A 21,250-nucleotide genomic window follows, 5' to 3' on the forward strand; every position below is an offset into this window, starting at 1 on the left:
GGAATATTTAACCTCATCTATAGGCTGTGTAATTTTAATTTACGTGAATTATAATCTAAGTGCATGTTTTAAATGCAATGTAGGTAGCTTCTGCCCTTAATGTCACGTACAAGGTCATAGGATATGAGCCTCATAGAAATTAAATTCTTACAACAATTATTTGTGCAAGGAGACAGTGTTTTACTCTCTCTAAAAAAAGAAAGAACCCACTTAAATCTACATACACAAAAAAAACTACACGCCTCCAAGTTTCCTGAAGCATCTGATTGATTAAAAAATCACTAAAACAATAATAATCATGATAGGCCTATTCACAATAAAAGATTTAGGGTGGAAGTCCAGAAGTCAGGCAAGGGATAAAATGTAGGGAAGTGATTGGTGTGACAAAAAAAAAATGTGTGTGTTGGTTATATAAGGGAGTTCCGTTTCAAAGAAATTTGTCAAGGACAGCAGTGAATAAGTGGATGGCTAATCTGGAAATTCATTGGGATTTTGGCTCGATAGGGGGATGTCAGTTAAAAATGCAAACCTGGCAACCTCACTGACAATTGCACCTTGAGCTGTAGTAGTGATGAAACGCCTCCTTATCAGCGCCGACACTGACACGACAGGAGACGTGGGCTGCCCGCTGCAGTCTGCTTAACTCCTGATGGGAAGAGATGAAAAGGGGCGACAGCGGTTAGACCAGCAATGACAAGCAGTTAAAAACTGCACGATATAAGCCTCTAAAATGAGCGACAGAGCCGAGATAAGAGGCCCCGTAACCCGCAGAAGGAGGACCACGATCTCTGGCGGTGGAGGAGCTGTCGGCGTCAAACAAGCCAACGGGGGCAAGCGGGAAGATGCCGGGGAGAAACCTCCACCGTATCCCGCTAAAGCCAAAACGGAAGAGGTATCGAGACATGCAAGTAACAACGGGAAGGTGGGCAGAGAGAAGGGGGAGCTGTGTGACAGTCTGCGAAAACAGAGGAATGTGGTGGAAGACATCAACCAAAGACTCAGGTAACCGTTATTTTTTAAAAAGAGACGTTGAACGTTGACGTCACGCTTTACCGTCTGTAAACTGACAGAAACATGAACGTCTTCAGAAAGCTTCATTTCACAACACAAGAGCTATTATTCTAATTTTCGCAGTTTTTGGTTTATTATCTAGGCTAGGGGTTACTGTATTAATACAAACTCATGTTCCCTCACACAGCTACCATAACGTGAGAGCAAACTAGTCTCAAAACAGGCCACTTTCATTCATAATAGTCGGCACTCCTCAGGTAAAAGTACAGAATGACAACACACTGTCACATGTGCTTGATTACTTGAGTAGAATTGTATGCTTCAAGAGTCAGACATCTACCCTCCTCAAAAGAAAGGGGAGATAGTAGAAGAGATAATACCTTTGATGTCAAACATCTTCTTTTGTAAGTAATGTTTGTTCTACTTTCCTGAGCCAAGCACTTATCTCCTGCCTTCGCTTTGAATCTCTGGCACAGTTAGAACCTCAATCAGGATACCAAGCCCTTTTACAAATCAAGCGACGAACATGAGGGATTGGCAATAATTGTCTGAATGCATGTGAATATAAATAAAAGTTTTTCCACCATACAGAAGTTATATCTAAAGCATAAAAAAGCCCTGTCTATACTTGAAGCTCTTGCTCTTTCATGACATTTCAAGATAAAAGCGACTGTGTTTTAAAGAAAAGTAGCAATGCAGTGACCTTTACCCCTAACCACTCATTTTATGGTTTACATGTTGGTGTTGCATCTGTAAGTTGAAGCTGCTTCAACCCAGACGTCAAGAGCCAACACCAGAAATAAAATCACATTGTTTTACTTCAGTTGGAGTTTTGCCATGAATGGAGTGTACTGACACTTTCCTGCATTACAGCAGATGTGCTTTTGCAATTCAGTGCCTGCCTACCACCTCTCTGTCTAAACGTTCTGCCATGAGTGTGTCATAGCACTCATTGAGAAATCCCTCTACTCTTTCCTCCCTTTTTGGATGCACTTTCCCTCCCTTTCTTCACAAAAGTCTCATTTTCACATGCGTACTTTTTGCGTCTTCCTGTCTTAAACTCAGCGTTATCAGAGTGATCTCTCCTTCCTGTCTTGTGTCTTCTTACTTGTTTATCTCAGCCCTGTTTACAACCCTCTTTCACCGGTGCTGTTTTTTGGCCAAACAATAAAAGGAATAATTTCTAAGAGATGAATCTGTATCCCAGCATGGGATCCCCAAAAGTAAAGATATGAAGATGTAACTAAACAACCAGCCATAAGTCATCTACGCTTTAGAAATAGTGAAAAGTGTGTTAGAAAACTTAACACATAAATATGAGGTGTTCATCTCACCACTCTCAACTTATCTTCCTGTAAGAAAAATACACTCTTCACTGTAATGCCAAATTAGTAAAATGTGATTGTTTTTGTTCAGCACACCCGGCTCTCATCAAATTGTGCTGTAACCATGACTCATGTGACTTGTCAGCTTGACTCAAGCAGCCTCCTTCAAATCAAACAAAAATATTGTACAGTCACCAAAATGCTCAGTCAACCCTCCTGGTCTCTTCCAAAGTGCATTTACGAAAGCTTGACATTAACCAGATTGCACACATTTATTTTGCCATAGAGCTCCTGGAGATAAATGAGCAGGGTGGAATTTAAAGCTCTTGATGAGGAATAAAAACTGTTGACTTTGTGTTTCCCTCCAGCTGCCATGTCCTCCAAGAGTCTCTCCTAAGCTCGGCCAGTGGCTACAGCAACTACAGAGGAATCCTCAACTGGTGTGTGGTAATGCTGGTAGGTAAAGCTCGTCCGTCTCTAACGTTCACATGACTATTGAACTGAATAAGTTGGTTGGCTAGTTTTCCTTTTAATCCGTGAGAGAACCACATTTCTTTCTGCCCTTTGTGTCTGAGACCAGGCAACACCAAATAAACGCTGTGTAGGTGATCAGATAGAGAGAAGGAGAGCTTTTGACCTGGGCTACTAACGGCCCAAAGTTAACAAAGTTAAAGGGGACATATCATGCTTGTTTCTCCTTTTCACTATGCCAGACTAGGATACCTGTAAAGCATTTCTGCCCTCAGTACAAGTCATTTAGTTCCTTCATTGTCCCACAATAGCGTTCTCAATATCCTCAGTTTAGGCCATTATGAAGATCTCGTTGAAACGCTCCAATTCGAGAATGACCTCCAGTAACCTCGCAACGTCACAGCCCTTTGTGCTCTGATTGGTCAGTTCTATCAGAGGGGCGGAGGGGGTAGAGCCAGGGGGCGGTTTTTACAGCATGGCAGTATTTAAAAAATCGCCATATTGGATGGGGCAGACCGAGCGAGTTTGCTGTTTGCCAAAACTTCAACGTAAGGTATTGATAGCACTAATAAAATGGCAGAGTGTAGGATACGTCCTTTTGTATTGGACCCCGAGTCAGACCCAGACGGTTCTGCAGCTTTGGAGGAAGAAAATCCACCTCAACACAGATCATCTCAGGACGCTTCAGTGGGGTGAGTCAAACGGGTACTGTAACATGTATAGTTTATACGTTTATACTCGGCTCTTGGTAGGTGTATCCCTTGGTGGCGGTTGTGTGACCAACTGACATCACAGATTAGGAGCTGCTTTATCAGATTACTCCAATAAAAAGAAAGGATCCTTGTGTCGTCACGACAGTCAAAATCTCGCGGCCAAATGTCAATGACCTATTTTCAGAGGCATCAAATCTCATTCTAGGATATCAGAAAAAATACAATATCTCATTTTTTGAAAATTCAGGGGGTGAAAGGTCTTGTTTTCAAATATATTATATTATATGTCAGTATTAAATCAGGGATCAGCATATGTCCCCTTTAGGGTATAAAGTCAGGCATCTTTTAACTTGAACTTCACAAAAAGGGGAGTCAAGACCATTGTTAAACATTTTTATATCATGAGAGTTGTTTTTCTTTTTTTTTGACCACCCTCGATGATTTTGCATGTCAGTTTCTCTATCTAGTGTACTCACACTGCCACATGTACATGAAGTTTTGAACTACTGCAAAACATTCTAAGTCTTGTGTATGAGTGGCGTCTTTTTCACATCCTCCTGGGATTTAAACTGCAACCTGTTACGGTGACATTATATGACTCATAAAGCTTTCCTGTGTGAAGTCTGATAAGTTGCTTTTAGTGCTATCTCCAGCCACACAAGCTGCAGAATTGCACCATTACTCACCCTGAGCCCTGTCTGAATATCCTTTATTTTCTCCTTTACAGCTCAGGTTAAGGAGCATTTATTAGCTACAGCTTCATCCTGGGCAACTTTTCATCTAAAGTTGACATTTCTATGCTAACAGGCTGCTTTATGCTTATGAAAGTGAAAGCAGTGGAGGAATTTCTACCGTCTTTATGTCATGGGAGTGAGAAGTGAGATTATAGGGTTCAAAGCAAACAGAGAGGTTCATTGTTTGTGTCCACAGCCGTTATATTTATTTACTCTAAGTCCTGTGTTTTTATGTAAGAGATAATATGCAAGGAATGCTTGGTTATGCAAGTTAGAATCCTGACTGGGTGAGTAGGACTCTAACGCCTGATTGATGTTATGTGAGAATATCTTCCTCTACAAGCTGAGTCAGGATCCAGCATTGAAGATTTGTCCCCTTCTCAAATACCAAATATAACAAACAGCTGAGAGATTAATCTTCCTTTTGGGTCATTTTAATTAATAATCCTTCACAAAGCCTGTGTATGCCTGACAGTTTGTCCTCACTAATCCTAAGCTAGCTGGTACGATACGAGAAGGATCTCTTGAAAGATGCCACTTTTAAAACATATGAAAGGAATTAAAGAAGCAGGAGCTCCTGTTATCTCCTGTTTTACACTGTGCTCAGGCTGCTGTGGAAAGTAGGCCACTTTTTAAGGTGCGCTGAGATCGCCTTGATGAGTGAGCTTTGTTCTGTTGATTTGGTTTTTGAGAGTGCGGAAGTGATTTTTCACATTCTTGTTAACCAGCTAAATTTAGAGTTCGATATAGAGAGAATATTTAAAGAATCAGGTTTTAGGAGCGTCAGTGATCACAGATGTGTCAGAGTTAAGGATTTCCTTCTGGGCCTTCTGAGGTCACTTCAGGACAGATGAACTCTACCCCATATCTGATGGTTGAGTTCAGGCGTGTGTGTGTCTGTCCACAAGCCCCCTACAGCGTCTCTGAACATCCACTGTCTTCGTGTTTTGATTTGTGCAGAGGATACAAATACCAATTTAGCCATAATCCTAATGAAATTGAAACAGAGATTAGAAAGAGCCATGAGTATATGTTCTTCACATGCTCTGACGCAGTATGACTCTGATCATTTGTCCCTGTATTACTGTGAAACGTATGCAGGTTTCTGTATTTGCCTGTAGTCTGTTTCCATTGGTTTGTTCTCTCCAAGTCTAAATTAGCCGTACTGTGACGGATTAACCCCATCTTTGAAGAGTAGATCTGCGTGACGACCAAGTCTTCTACTTTATGGTCAGCAGGGACAGTTGACGCTGCTCGCTTCAGGCTGTTTTTAGGAAGCCTTCAGGATTAGACTGTAAGGCTGTGAAGTGAAACCACAGTCTCTTGTGTCTGTGTGTGTGTGTGTTTAATAGCTAAGTTGTGTGATTTGTCCTCAGCAGCTGAAACTATCCTCTGAAATCCTGAAACTTCATCAGCAGTTGAACATGAAGTAGATGAGAGACGACATGTGCCCAAGGTTAAAATAGTTTTGGATTTGTCATTATAGTTTAGTTTTAGTTAGTTTTGACATTATATTTTCCATTACAGTTTAGTTTTAATTAGTTTTGGAGCGGGCATTCTAGTTTTTATTTAGTTTTAATTTTTGCAACAAGGCTTAGTTTTAGTTGAGTTTTAGTTTAGTTTAGTTTTAGTTTTTTCATACCTTATTAACCAGGTGCAGGATACAAAAAGGTCAGAGTAAATATTTTGTAATACAGTTTATTTTCCAGTCCAACATAGTGCTCACTACTCAGTCAATGCTAATACCGAAATGTTGGCTGCTGCCTTAAACACATGAAAATAATATAAACTTTATATAAAAATATAAACATAAATTATATAAAATAATGTTAACATGAATTCAATAAAAATAATAAAAACATAAATTATATAAAACAATATAATATGAGCGTTAATAATTGGAAGCTTGGACTCTGTAACAATAAAGTCAGACTTACATGAAATTAAACTATTACAGATGCTCTGATTCATTGCTCCTCTACGTTTCGTCGCAGCACAGAGCACAGCCAGTCAGTGCAGTAAACAAGCTCGTCCCAGTACGTCTGCACTACGTTTTCAAAGCACTGACAACTGCCGAAAACTGTCTAAAATTGGTTGGGAAAATGTGTCGGATTAATTTAAATCCTAAAGAGTATTAAAATTGGCAAAAACTATAACTAAGGACATTTTGTCTATAATTTTGGTTAGTTTCAGTTAGTTTTGTGAACACAAGATACAGTTTTAGTTTACTTATCGTTTTTGTTTTCTTTTCTAGTTTTTATTAGTTTGAGTTAACTGCAATGTATTTTAAAATTTTGTTTTTGTTTTTAGTTTTGTTTTAGTTAACTACTATAACCTTGCATGTGCCGTCACTTATCTTTTTTCAATGCTCTCACTGTTGAAGTTGAGTGGTAGAGCATAAATAATTCATGCAGGTTAACATCAACATGTGGGTGGTCTTAAAAAATACTTTTTTAAATTACATGTGGATTTTGGGGCAGCTGTATTTATCTTTGTGTCTCTTGAGTGACACCAGCCAGTTCTTGTTGAACCAGACTTTAACTTGTTGTTTTTTTTAGCTGCATGTACCAAACAGTTGGAGTGAAATCAGGTGTTTTGTTTCAGCACTGTTGAACATGCTTGTCTAAAATTCTCAGTCCTGATGAGAAAAAACTCCTAGGCAAAAACTTCATTGAGACAAATACTGCTTCACATCCTTCAGCTTCTGCAGAAACCCCATCAGTAAACCACATTGATCAAACCTTGATCTGTAGAAATTAATCTCTGCAACAAGAAATACTCACTGTATATTAAGCAGATTTACATTGGTGCTTCATAATCTGTGCCCCCCTAGACAGATTAGTGTTTTAACACGCATCTGAATGATAGAGAGGTATACCCACACAGAGAAGACGTGGCAGGGAACACATGCTGCTAATACTAGACAAACTAACATCATGACAGCATGAAGTTGAACTATTGAAGCCTCAGCTGGTTCATTCTGCTGCTCCCTCTGATGTGCAGCCAAACAGCCCCTGTGGATGGATTAAATGACCACGAGAGCAGCACCTAAAAAAGTGAAACCTCACGGTGCCAGCTGCTGTAAACATACTGTGTATGCATGTCTGTTTTTGGCTGGCTGTGAGCTGCAAAGTATTTGATCATTCAATCACTGTTGGTATCAATCTCAACAGGTCGGCTTTGTGTGTCACGCTCCTTATGTTCTGCCAACCTCAGTGGCTCTTTCTATTTTTAAACTCGCCATCCAGCATATCTGATACGTGTCTCTGACTGACAGGAAGGAACTTGGAAACACAATCACAAATCAGTCCTAAAACTTAAAGAGTTCATGACTGGAAAATACGGCTCTAATTCGTCATATATTTTAACCTGTTTCATAAAGGATCATGTTTGTTATTCAGCAAACTGCGCGACACAGCTTAAAGGTAAAAAAAAAGATTTCATAAGCGATCTTCTACCAATAGAAAATGAGATTATCAGCGCCAAAATTGGTTATTTCTGAATGCTATCTCCTACCATCTGTGGTCACATCTGATTTTCCAAGGAGAACAAGGACTCATTTACAAAACGTGGACTGAAAGTCCCAATGATGACATGCCAGCTGACAAAGTTTTGCAGTGGGAAGTCAGATGACTGAATGAGAAGCAAGATCTGGATGTTTTTCTTGAACAAAATCATTTCTTTGATTTATTTTGAAGTACTGACTGACACAAGAGTTGGACTGACAAAATGAAAAAGGACAGAAGAGTAGAAGAAAGCTAAATGGGAGAGTGATAGAGCACAGGCTAAAAGCACCATATATACCTCAGCTGGAGTGTTTTTACCATAACTCTGTTCAAATAGAGTTGAAAACCTAAGAATATGCACTTTCAAGTGAATGAACCAGGATGGTTCATTACAATAATCCTTAACATGTGACATGGCCCCGCGAAGCAAAACACTGTAAATATCACAAAAGTGCTGAACGGCTTCTAAACAAAATAACTCCTCAAGACAGAGAGCTCAGAAGCTGTGCTTTCTGTAAATAACAGTGTTCTGTCCCACCTAAGTCCAAAAAATAATAATTAAGATTTTTTGTTTTTTCTTCTTTGAACTGCCAATACTCCCAGACCATGTGCAGTAATCATTTACCAGTTGTTAAAAAAATCAAATTTATGTACAATTGGAAACAGAGGCCAAAGCTCTCAGGCCTAGGATATTTTTAGACCATTTAAAGGCACAATAACAAAACATGTCCAGACCATTTTTAGCCTCAGGATGTAAAGGGTCAAGCTGTATGTCCATTACAATCTGTTGCTTCTTTGATTTTCATCCCACATAAACTAGTGTCAGAAATCAGATCTGCTCTCCATTCATTTGCTTCCAAAACAAATGCACGCCTTGGCAAGAGCTGCATCTGAGTCACAGCAGTGAGCCCTGGTTCTCATGGGAAACTGTGTCTTTGTCAAAAACACTGCTGATTCTGGTCAAAGGTGTTGCTGCAATCAGCGCCAAACGGATCGTCCTCACAGCCTTTTTTGCAATGTTGATGCCTGCATGCATTCAACTTCCGTATTTACTGTTCAAGAGAGAAAAAAAATCATGTCAGTGTTTTATTACTGAGGAGGCTGTAAATGATTACAAAAATAATAACTGTAGATAGGAAAACATGTTAATGTCAAAGTCTAAATCTTTGATGCTTGGAAAAGTAAGACTCAACAAAAGAAATGGAATATTTTTGCAAGAAACTTACAAAAGCTTTCACATCATTGTTACTGCGAAATTTGATTTATCTCTCTCAATATCATTCTAAAAGCCAGACATCAGAGCAAACTGCAGTTTACAGCCAGATATAAGTGGGTATTAAACCAAAAAAGCTTAAACTATAGAGATTGATAAAGATATCACACAGATCCTGCTCTTATGTTATGGTGCTGAAGGTTACTGAGGTAAAGGTCACTGGTTTGGACAAAAGACATAGTTGAATCAAAACCACATTGCTGTATGGGTTTGGCAGGCCTGTGGGTCGAGGTGCAACATGCCAGTTTATTACCGGAGTTTGACCTTATCATGTATCTCACTCTCATTGTCCCCATTATCTTAACTGTTTCTCTTCCTCGTGTACTTGAAACACCATAAAAAAGATCTGAAAAAGGTAAACATGCTATTCTCAGTCCGTGTTAGTGGGTTTTATCTGAGAGAGGCTCAGATATCTGATGGCTGAACGAACTGGACTGTGGCATTGAACTTGAAGACCTGATATAATCATAAACTAGCTTTTAACAGAGTGAGACGCAGGAGAGTGTGACACTAAATGGTGTTTTCTCAAGTCTCCCGCTCAAAGCACTTGGTACATTTCATATTTCATTCACTCATTCGCTCATTCATACATTCATACACTGATGACAGAGGCTGATGAAGTGCCTAGAGTAATAACTAATCCCATTCACACACTAGAATAGAATAGAAAATACTTTATTTATCCCCGAGGGGAAATTCAGGAGTCACCGCAGCATTTAAGAAAACAAAAGTAAGAAAGAATGTAGAAAGTGCAAAAATGTCCATAAGAAAATAGATGACGACATCCCGTCCACCACTCGTCCACCACTCTCCAGCCCAGCCAGTCTCCACCTCCACAGGGTCCAGGACTGAGCCTCCCCTGCAGTCTGTTCAGTCTCTGTCTCCTGGATCCTGTCTGCTTACAGCAGGCGAAGCTCCTCCAATGTGTCGCGGCGTCCGTTGTCAGCTCCGTCAGCCACATCCGTGAACAGCACGATGCCGCTGGGTTAGCACGGCTAGCTCGTCCATCCCCCGGAGCGAGATCCCACGTTCCCAACAACGATGGATGGAAGGACAGGTCCACGTCATCACCTCTCAGCTCACATCCGAGAACCAGCACGTCGTCCTCACCTCCTCCTCCTCAGCTCGAGGGAAATCATCAAGCCTTACACTAGTTAGCATTGACATGCTACAGGCTGCTAACAGCTAATTTCGCATGTAAACAATGCAGCCATGGTTACATGTAGGATCTCCAGACAAACACAGGAGAAAAGTAGTAAAAAATACCGCCGAAGCCACAAAAAGTTTGGTGTCCGTGACCGACAATGAACCATACAAAGTGATGATCCACTCCAAATACAAAGATGACGAAAATGAGACGAAAAAATTACAAGAAACGGACAAAGACGAGAGAGCTGCTGCAACAGGCAGCTACTTGGGTAGCGCCTAGCAACCGTAATATAAGCACTATGTGTGCGCAACATGTGCACTATGAGCACAGTTTGGTTTTAAATGACCTGCTGAGGGACTCTTCAGCATGGGGACAGTGGATCCTGGGATCACACCCAAAACCATCCAATTCAGAGACAGCTGAATCAGTGATAAAGGTGTGATAACTTCAGGAATAAGACAGTAACAAACAGAGGTAGAGATGGGTACCAAATTAGGTACTAGGTACTGACCGAAATCTGTTAAAAGTATCGGGTACCAATTCACCTAAAATCAAATGTTCCATGTTTAGGCACCTAAATGCATCCTTGTGACTGTGAGTGAGTTAAAGAGTAGGGAATTTTCCATGCTCGACATGAATGCAGCACTGCAAGGTTATATAATGAGGAATAAATATGTTAAATTGAAAAAATGTTGTAATTCATTATTAAATAAATCAATATTTTCTACCACATAAACACAAAAAGTACCGAAAATAGGTACCATCGGGTGCCGTCCCTGATTGCCAGGTACCGGGCATTGGTATCGTATTGTTTCAAATGTGAAAGGTACCCATCCCTAAACAGAGATGAATAAATTAGATTTAACACAGTGAGTTTAAGCTAAATTTGACTTTGTTAAACTAAACAAAGGCCAGGTTTAATCAAAGGCCACAAAAAAGACAAGAAACTCCTTAATAATCTCATGTTTCCTCTTTGTCCAACCTTTCAGGTGCTGAGTAACGCACGTCTCTTCCTTGAGAACATAATAAAGTAAGTATGAACCTACACTGGCAAACTTAAGTTTAAACCAGTTGCATTGCTGATGTCTGCTCTTGTCCCTCGTACAGGTACGGTATCTTAGTGGATCCTATCCAAGTGGTGTCTCTCTTTCTAAAGGATCCTTACAGCTGGCCAGCAGCATGTCTGATCATTGGTAGGAAGCCTTTCATTTCTTTATTTTGTGTAAATAGACGTGTCCTCCTGTGACCTCTCTGTTGATATTCAACTTGAACTCACCAAACATGACCTGTATTTCCTGTTCTTAAATCAGTCAACATTAGAGCTGATCACAGTAAGACAAGGTGCTATTGTTAACCGTAGTAAACGTGTTTTACAGCCTCCTCATGACCCAGATGGAGCACAAAGAACTGTCGACTGAATGAGCCAGATGTTCCGGAATACAAAAACAAAACATTGCTCCTGTGTTGAATATTTCAACACAGCTGTTCTTGATTATTTGTTTATTACTTAAACCAGAGATGGTTTACTCATCATGGCATTGCCTCTTTTTTCAGGCAACATTAAGTTTTATTAATTAACAAGTCAATAAACACGTGTCCTTAGGGGGAATGAGTTTTGAAATGCAGAGTAAAAAATCGAAACAATCTGCAACTAGGTCATCAAAATGTTGATCTGTTAAAGAATCTGAATCACCAACTTCCGCTTGATTCTCCATCCCTTTCTGTGTAAAGTTAACCTGCTACAGTATGTTTAAGTGCTCTTTGTCTGTTTTGTGTTTCAGTGTCCAACGTGTTCATCTTAGCAGCCTTGTACACAGAGCGACGTTTGGCTGTGGTGAGTTCTTTTCATGATTCGCATATTTTTCAACATGTATCAGCGTTTGTTTGTTTTTGTTTTTTTACATAGGACTCATATTTCAGCGTTTATAGACACACAAGTGGTCTGATTCTTTAGTTAGCTTTGCTATTTGCTCAAGCTTGCCAGATGAATTTGAGTCAAAGAATTCACCTTGTTTTGTTTGTACTTACACCTGTTTTAAGTATAGGATACGGAGATTTCTCTCAAGGATGTTTACCTGAAACAGATCCTTACTCCTCCTTTCTTTGTACTTGCTCTGACCTCTGATAAGAGCAGCACTTTGTCCTCAAGTGTAGATTACACAGACTTTAAAAAACTTCTATCAAACAGTGTTTTTGAAATAATGATCACTTTATATTTCATCTTGTAAAGTAAAAATTTTTTCCCTTGAATAAAATGGACAAATCATGAAAGATCACGATTGATCAAATTTCTCACAACCATAACACTCACTGTGTGTTCTTTTTTCTCCAAGGGGACCATTTCTGAGGGAACGGGACACATACTTCACATTTTTAACCTGACATCCCTGCTGATCTTCCCTTCAGCTTCTATACTCACAGTAGATTCAATAACACCAGGTACACATTCACTCGTTTTATCGACAATAATCATCCATTATGTTTCAAGAGCTGAGATTTCACACTCGATGGCGTTAATCTTTTTTTGGTTTGTGCGTGTGTTTGTGTATGGACATGTGTGTATGTGTGTGTCAGTGGGCGGTGTGCTTTCCTTAGGGGTCTACACAGTGTTGTTTCTGAAGCTGTACTCCTACCAAGACACCAACAGGTGGTGCAGAGAAATCAGACACGCAAAAGCCAAGAGATTAACACGGTCATATTCATGTAAGTACACCAACACACACACACACACACACACACACATATCAGTTATTTAGATTGTGAGTTAGCAGCACAAGAAGTAAAAGGGAATATATTTTAATCCTGGAAACAGACTCAGAAATGTCACGTGCACAGAGAAGGATTCAGGCTTATTTTCTAACGTTTTACTGTGCTGTTACTGCCATCTAGTGGGGACAAGCAGCTTTTAACTTACACACACACACACATTGTGACGCACAGAGATCAAAGTTGTGTGTCTTGAACAGCTGTTATCACGCTCAGTGTTTTGAAGCTATTTTAATCCCTTACAACTTGATTGCTTTATATCCTCAGCGAAGGAGCTCAGCCCAGACACAGAAAAACCTGAAGCTGTCATCGAGGGCTGTCAGGGAAACTGGTTGTTAGTTTCAGAAAAAAACAGACATGTGAGAATAAATCCCAGCTAACTAGGATTTCTGCTTCTGCTTGTGTGTATTCAGGTCCAAATGTGGCCCAGTCCAACGGATCAGCTGTTCATTCTCTTGTCTCCTATCCTGGCAACCTGACCCACAGAGGTAGCCACATGGCCTAAAGAAACCACACAGTTTTAAAGCAAAAAAATGAATTGAAAAATCACTTCTTCATGTGATAACCAAATTCATTTTAATGCATTGTTTCTGTTTTTGTCTTCAGACATGTACTACTTTGTCTTTGCCCCAACTCTGTGCTATCAGCTCAACTTCCCCCGCTCACCACGAATACGCAAACGATTTTTGATAAGAAGACTGTTTGAGATGGTAAGAGGTCACTCTGATGCTTAAATATTTGTTGATAAATTTTGGATTATGGAAGTTTATAAAATTAGATTTTTTTTTTGTCCTTGTAGCTTTTCTTCATGCAGCTGTTGGTGGGTTTGATACAGCAGGTGAGACAAACATTTCCGGGTGTACATCCTTTAGTCGAAGCCTTCATCTTTCATCCTGCTGAAAGTCACACAGAAGCAAATATTATCTGCCTATTTTAATCTTTTTTCATTGCTCAAACAATGCAAACTTAAGCAGTTTAATTTGTATTCAACAGTGGATGGTCCCCACCATACAGAACTCAATGAAACCATTCCAGGTGTGCACACTCATACACTCACAAAACAGGAGCTTATTTTAAATTTAAGAGCTAATCCAAAATAAAGATTTGACTGGTTTTATCTTTCAGGAAATGGATTTTTCTAGGATGGTTGAGCGCCTCTTAAAGTTAGCAGTGAGTATCTCTTTGTTCTGTGGATAAGAAATAACTCAGGTTACAGAAAACACCAAAAACCAACACTCCTTTTCTTCGCACTCCTCTGTCCTCCTTTCCTCTCCTCTCCCAGGTCCCTAACCATCTGATATGGTTAATATTCTTCTACTGGTTTTTTCACTCCTCTATGAACTTTGTGGCAGAGCTGCTGCAGTTTGGAGACAGAGAGTTCTACAGAGACTGGTGGTGAGCGCTGATAATAAACTGATATAATTTACCCACAATAAAAATTACCCTTAATATTCTGACTAGTGCTCTTGACATCTGATTTTCTCATTTGTGTCAGGAACTCTGAGTCTGTCACATATTTTTGGTCCAACTGGAACATCCCAGTTCATAAGTGGTGCCTGAGGTGAGCATCAAACTTACGTACTCATAAGAGTCGGTACAAAATAAAACTCAATAATGACATGGTGGAGGTATGTAGCTCCTTGTTTTTGATTGTATTAATAGATGAAGTAAGTGTGAGCCCACTGAATCTTGTGTATTTATGTCTTACAGACACTTCTATAAGCCAATGCTGAAAAAGGGAATCAACAAGTTTCTGGCTCAGACAGCTGTCTTCCTGGTGTCTGCCTTCTTTCATGAGGTAAAAAATTATCATTTAGCTTTTTTTTGTGTAAAATGTGCTACAAAATTCCACATTGATTCTGAGTTACCAAACATTTAACCCCATGACCCCCAAAGTAAAGGTACTGGAGACCAGTGATTGAAAAAAAAATCAGTAGAAATCAGCATCAGTATTATGATCAGTAGAAAATTAGACAACCTATGTGCACATGTTGCTGTGTTTCCTAAATTCATCTGTCACCTCTGATACTGTGTTTTTTCTGGCTCAGTTCCTGAGGGGTCTTGTTGCAACAAAAAAAGCAAAAGCAGATCAAACATGTTCTGTTTGCCTGGCTTTATATATCATTTAACTCCTATAATTGTTCGTATTTGTACAACAATGGATGAAATACACTGATTTTGAGACATTCCAAAGTCTCAAACACTCTTTGGGAGCCACTTATTTTTTTTATTTTCATTTTTATTTGTGTCATACAACATTTTTAGTACAATTATGCAATGTTCAAGACATGAGTAAATAACAAGCATACTTCTTTCTTATCTCCTTGAATACTGTTTAAAACTTAAATCTACTTTTTAGCCTCTGTGGACTTGTTTCTTTTTTGTGGCAAACCAAAAACTAAATACATCTAGAGATAAAGTACCAAAGGTAACCACTTTCAACAGTGACAACAGACGTGTTTAACACAACAAGATGTATAGCAAATGTAGAAACTTAAGTGCAAAAAAAAAAACACGTAATATTTCTGCTGAGGTGATGACTCGTAGAAAGAAATCTTATAAGAAATCTTATGTGTGATGTTACAAACAAAAATATTGCTCATGTGTTTCCTTTTGCATTCACACTTGTTTCTTTGCCACACCTGTGTTTCTGTTTCCTCCTCAGTACCTTGTGAGTGTCCCTCTGAAGATGTTCAGGTTGTGGGCCTTTATGGGAATGATGGCTCAGGTATGCCACATCTAAACCCACTTCTTTTTTCTTTTTCTTTCACCAACAACTTGTAAACAAACATGTTTGACCTCTCACTCTTCAGGTCCCTCTGGCTTGGTTTGTGGGTCGCTTCCTGAATGGAAACTATGGCAACGCTGCTGTGTGGATATCCCTCATCATCGGCCAGCCTGTTGCTGTGTTGATGTACGTCCATGACTACTATGTCATTCACTACGGGGGCGCTACATAGTACTGGACAAACACACCACCACATTTACATGTTGTATACACGCACACAGACACACACCAGCCTGCAGGACGACTCTGAGGACATGCAGAGCATGCTGAGGTGATCATAGTGGAAAGTTCTGCTAGTGTGAACCTGTGAGGAAACGGCAGGGAATGAATTTTTGACTTCTTTTTGCACTAAAGAGAATAATACCGCAGACTGTCATGAAATATTTCAACATGAGGAGAGCTTGTTTCTCTTCAGCTCTGTAGTCGCCCTAACCGTTCCACAAGTTCTGAATATCTTTATACGGTGTTTGAACATTTCAGCAGTGAACAAATGATTCAGTCCCAAAGTAAGTTTTGATTTTATCTTCCACTCAAACAAAAGTAAACATGTGGTGCTCAGATTTTTCAAAAAAGCCAGTATTGTTGGAATATCAGTTCTAAGCCCATAAAAATATTTGATGAACTAAAGGAAACTTTTCTACTCAACTCCAAAAGCACTTCAATGCATTGAAAAGTGGAGAAACTGCTTCAAACCGAACCCTTCACAGATAATGCACAAACCTTCCAGTGTAATAGTTGTGAAACACTGCCGAGTGAGTACAAGCCAGAGCAGGACCAACATGAACCTTTTTTTCCCACATCAGTGGTTGAGGAGTCACTTTCTTACAAGTAGAGTTTGTCTCTACATGTTGAAGCTTTTTAGGATGTCTCGAGATCTATGATTTGACCACAGAGCTAGTTTTGCTACATGTATGTTGTACATATTACATGTATAATTTATTTTTTTGAGGCAGTAGGGTTGAGTATCGCTGAAACATATCAAAGAATGGTTTGACAAACAAGAAACTGAAACTAAAAGTTGGAGGATGCAAAGAACGAGAACAGGAAATGGATATTTTTGTGACTTTATTTTCACTGCTTTGAACCTTTGTACAGAATCTCCTTCTCAGCTGTACATCAATGCAAGCTCTTTGTGTCAGAGTTCCTGCTAGAGGTGTGATTTCACCCTGGCTTTATTGTCTTCTTTGTGAAGAATTTTACTTAAAGAATTGTTTTATTTTGTCCTTCATATAATTTCATGTGCACTGCAAAAACTGAAATCCAAACAAGTGTTTTTGTATTATTTTACTTAAAAATTGTTTCGAATTCTTGGACCTATCAGGTGAATGTGGCTCACTAGTAAGAAATTTTTTACAAAAAAGTAAGACAAAAACACACTTAGATTTCTGTATCTGTAGTGCACAGGTAGGACTGTATGCCGTTATTGTGTGCAGAATTGAAATTATTTTTTATATTTTTGTTCCATTTTTTGTGATTTCATATAGTAGTTGATTTAGCATCGCGAACCAGTGAATGTTATTGCACTTTAAAGAGATGCATGCTGTTGACTAAAGCAATATATTTGTACGAATGTGTTTAAGTTAAATCTATCATAAGGGATTTTTTTAATAATTGCCTTCTTTTGTAGTTTTTCCTTTTTTTGTAGTGAAACAGCTGTGGCTGGGGTAAAAACAAGAGGTTAAACACCTGAAGTTGTCTTTACTTTAAAATCCTACAAAGTTTGTTTCTTTTTTTCACCTGAATATAAAGTTGCCGGAGCCCAACAATGTTTGCAATAACACTATGACAGCATTACAGTGAATACAAGATGAAGCTATTAAGTTCAACTTTTCAATATGCTTCCCAAATACATGACAGCTAAGTGAACATTTGAAATCAAAGTGTTTAGCTACCACAAAAAATGCTAAGTTAATAAGTGCCTACAGGAAAAACACAACACTTACTTCAAAAAAGTAAACAAATTCACAAAGACAGAGCAGCAAAATCTAGACATTTCTTTGTTTTTTTTCAGCAAGTAGATTCAAAATACATTTATTATTGTTAATATTATTATTATTGTTATAAGAAAAGTATGATTCTTGAAACCAAACACTGGAATATGACGCCACTTTTGAATTTGTGCTTATCGTTATTTCCCGAAGACCAAAAATAACTGGTAAAGCGCCTCATGTAATCATTATATTGATTTAAAGTTCACTAAAACAGCTTTAATATCTGTTAGCCAGATCCACTTATCAACAACAATGACCCGGTTTAACATCAGCATGAATGTCAGTGAAGGCAGCAGGTGTAGCACTAATGTCTTAAGAAAATGTAACTTAACTCAATGTGATTGGCTGCTGTCTGAGCAGCTACTTGATGCTGATGATCAAGTTCAAACAGTAAAAGGGGGAATTATTACATTAGTAAGTATAGGGAAAAGCTCACACCATTCAATGGAAAACAAACAATAAGCTAACTATGGAATAAACAATTTGCCATGTTTACCTTAGTTTGCTTACTGTGGTGTTACTCAATTCAGCACCTGCCCTCTTTGGTTTCGGATGTGTGTCACTCCATTTATTTTTGTCCAAAAAAGAAAACAATGCAAAATTACTCTTGTAAAAACTCTTTCAGTAATAGAGTGTTTCTAGATAGTTTATGTGTTTCATGTCGTCAACCTAAGTGACAGCACTTCATATTTACATGTTGTCACTACACTGAGTCTGCTTTAAGAATTTAAAAATGCAGCTTTAAGTCAAACTGTCTTTGAGGTAATATCTGTCTTTGTAATGCAACATCAATTTAATAAATATGTTGCTGTTGTGTCTCTGCAGGATATAGAGCTCCATTCTAAAACAATGACTACATGTTTGAGAATGCAAATGATTTTCACAGCTTTTTTGCTTTTGTTCGTTGTGGCATTCGATAAAGATTATTTATTTGATGAACGGCCTCAGATTCATTTCTTTTCATTTGACAAAAGTCTTCAAATCTGGGTACTCATGATTCCATCAGACACTTTATTAAACAAAGAAACCAAAGACAACACTCACAACAAAAACACAGGTTATTAAATAAATACATTTCTACACAGACAATATAACAGCTTAACTCAACTTCGGGGTTTGAGGAATGGTGCAATCAATCCTCACTGCTGCAACAAACAAGCACAACAACATAAAAGTTAAACTGACAAAATATTCATACCAAATGACATATCAGTTCTTTTTGAAGTGTGGAGGTGTGTGTTTTACCTTTGGTTTCTGATTCTGGACAGGCAGGTAGAGTTTAAACTCTGCTGGGAGCTCATCCTCAGAGTACAGTCTGTCTGAGAAATACACTCTGCGTATTCGACAGTTAGCATGGATCTAGGATAAGCAACAGAAACAATGGAAGTTTTAGAGATTATTCACACATCTTAGCAAACAAAAATCAAAGCATCTGTTTTGGGGGCTGTCCCTGAATGCTTACTTGCACTCGCAGTGTCTCGCTGTAATTTGTTCCATATGCTCTTCTGGTGAAGTCTGACAGGTTGAACTGGATCTGGTTCCAGCCATCGTCCAGTCTCATTGGCATGGTGCAAATGAATGGGTTCACTCTGGTTGTGCTCTGATAGTTACTCGCTCGAAACCGTCGCCGAACATTTTTATCATCCAACACCTGAAATTTATTACCATGCAGACCAAACATGAGTAACCTTCATATTCAAACCAATAATTTAATTTAAGTCTATTCATGAAGAGGTCTTTTTTTTTTTCAAACAACCTGGACTTCAAAGGTGAAATACTTCTTGAGGTTCTTGATGATCATAACCAGAAAAGGAAGCTTGATGCCCAGTGTCTTCTTGGGGTCAGCAGGGCATGTTATATACGTGGTGCTGAGTGGAAAAGAGACAATTAAACAACAGATGAGGTGAGTACATGGGGTTTCATGGCAATTATAACTTGACCTGAGCTGCCCATCATATGGACATTCACTCACCTGACGTTTGACCCCTCAACCTCCAACACCATAGAGTGAATATCATTGTCCATGACTCTCTTGATGTGGCCGTTCCTCACCTGTGATCAAAAAATATACTTTATATTGACAAAACTTTATGTTTCTTATATGTGAGTGCACCAGTAACAATTATTTCTTGACAAAATAATAGCAGGACATTATAGTGGAGAAGAAACTCATCATACATGAATCAAGCATCAATGATTTAGTAACACCTTAAAGTTTATTTATAGCAATAATATATTTCTCCAGTAATGCAACTATCCTTTTTATCCATGCGTTTCCCAAAATTACTTATTCGTATCATATTAGTTTAAAAGCTTTATCAATTTGTTGAAACCAGGAAATATCAACAGGAAAAGAATTAAACCCCAGCGAATGTGTAAGTATGCTTTGGAGTTACACAAACATCATCTTATCTGCTAAAGCATATTAACCACAGTCTCATTGACATTATATGCGTCATATACAGCTAATATAAGGTATCTCAATATTTCTATACTGCGCGCAAACCGAACTGGGACATGTGTTAATATCATAAAGTGGTATATACTTGAGCTCGTTCAGTTTAGCACGTCTAGTAAAGAGGCTAACTCTGCTACGATCATCATATGAATCAGTGCTTACTTTCTTATCCCATATTTGTAATGGTTTGCTGCCGATGCTGTATAAAATAGACAAGAATCCGCTCTGGAATGTGTTTTTAAACATTTTCCTTGTGTGTAGTTAGTCCAAAGTAGGTTAGTGGATGTGATTCGGTCTGAAAACTACTAAAGACATTTATGTTTGTTTACATGGCTAATTTCCGTCTTAACCCATTTGGTTCCGGGATGCACATAATATACAGTTCCGCTGCATGAATTCCAACGTTTTAATCGGTAAAAAAAAATGAGTCAGAACCATTTTTTATTCCATTGTTAAATACACATCTATTTGTGATGTTGAATAAAGAGTTATTTTAGATTTTGGGGTGAATACTTTGATGTTGCTAGGAAGCAGAACCTTTGAGCGTTGTTTACGTCGGTGCTTAATCGTTGACGCAATGTGGTTGCCGTGGCAACATTGCCCCTCCGCTTTTCCACAACTATAGATCTTTCAATATCTTTGCAAGTGTGTCGTAGATATGTAATTTAGATCCACGTTTATTGAATTGTGAACTCAACCTTAATGTGACTCTGCAGACTTGAGCACCTTGCTTTTATCATACTTAATATGGTAAATCACTTTAAGGCAGATTATTTCACATGTAGGTAAATTTTGTGCTTTTAATATAGTGTGGAGATATTCGTGACAGTTTACTGAACATACAAGGCCAGAGCATTTAGCTACCACAAAGCTGTGATATTAATAAGTACCAACAGGGAAATTATGGTAAAAAATAAATAAATAAATAAAATACATACATTTACAAAGGGGCAAGAAACATGACTTGAGCAATGTCTCTATCCTTTCCTTTTTGGCCAGTAGATTCAAAATACATTTATCAAGGAAAAAACAGTTCTTTGTTTTATTTTTGAAACCACTCTGGA

At 38.6% G+C, this 21,250-nt stretch overlaps 2 protein-coding genes across 2 annotated transcripts; one reads left to right on the forward strand and one right to left on the reverse strand.

The window, feature by feature from the left end:
* The first annotated feature begins 472 nt into the window (after positions 1–472).
* dgat1a (diacylglycerol O-acyltransferase 1a) lies at positions 473–17,127 on the forward strand. The gene is made up of 17 exons (XM_074686459.1): positions 473–1,002; positions 2,705–2,792; positions 11,173–11,213; positions 11,291–11,376; positions 11,965–12,017; positions 12,517–12,622; positions 12,758–12,886; positions 13,363–13,437; positions 13,556–13,659; positions 13,749–13,787; positions 13,943–13,984; positions 14,075–14,119; positions 14,232–14,344; positions 14,445–14,510; positions 14,660–14,747; positions 15,615–15,677; positions 15,763–17,127. Exons 1-17 carry the CDS (start codon positions 731–733, stop codon positions 15,907–15,909), a joined length of 1,557 nt encoding a protein of 518 aa, XP_074542560.1. The 5' UTR covers positions 473–730; the 3' UTR covers positions 15,910–17,127.
* A 41-nt stretch (positions 17,128–17,168) lies between these two features.
* On the reverse strand, positions 17,169–20,549 carry LOC141802750 (cilia- and flagella-associated protein 20-like). The gene is made up of 6 exons (XM_074686460.1): positions 20,349–20,549; positions 19,701–19,780; positions 19,485–19,596; positions 19,191–19,379; positions 18,974–19,087; positions 17,169–18,873 (listed from the first exon to the last, which is right to left on the reverse strand). The coding sequence occupies exons 1-6, from the start codon at positions 20,430–20,432 to the stop codon at positions 18,868–18,870; spliced, it is 585 nt and encodes a 194-aa protein (XP_074542561.1). The 5' UTR covers positions 20,433–20,549; the 3' UTR covers positions 17,169–18,867.
* Positions 20,550–21,250: the final 701 nt, after the last annotated feature.

The sequence above is a fragment of the Halichoeres trimaculatus genome, unplaced genomic scaffold (genome assembly GCF_033239565.1).
Source record: "Halichoeres trimaculatus isolate MK-OKI-2021-1 unplaced genomic scaffold, fHalTri1.1 fHalTri1_scaffold_14, whole genome shotgun sequence".
Taxonomy (NCBI): Eukaryota; Metazoa; Chordata; class Actinopteri; order Labriformes; family Labridae; genus Halichoeres; species Halichoeres trimaculatus.

Excerpts from the sequence above, each read along its gene's own strand:
- dgat1a (XM_074686459.1), top strand. The coding sequence starts at position 731 with ATGAGCGACAGAGCCGAGATAAGAGGCCCCGTAACCCGCAGAAGGAGG. Across the intron at positions 13,985-14,074 it reads ACTCAATGAAACCATTCCAG|GAAATGGATTTTTCTAGGAT; the intron begins GTGTGCACACTC and ends TTTATCTTTCAG. Across the intron at positions 14,345-14,444 it reads GAGTTCTACAGAGACTGGTG|GAACTCTGAGTCTGTCACAT; the intron begins GTGAGCGCTGAT and ends CATTTGTGTCAG.
- LOC141802750 (XM_074686460.1), bottom strand. The coding sequence starts at position 20,432 with ATGTTTAAAAACACATTCCAGAGCGGATTCTTGTCTATTTTATACAGC. Across the intron at positions 19,781-20,348 it reads TACAAATATGGGATAAGAAA|GTGAGGAACGGCCACATCAA; the intron begins GTAAGCACTGAT and ends TTTTGATCACAG. Across the intron at positions 19,597-19,700 it reads GTTGAGGGGTCAAACGTCAG|CACCACGTATATAACATGCC; the intron begins GTGAGTGAATGT and ends TTTTCCACTCAG.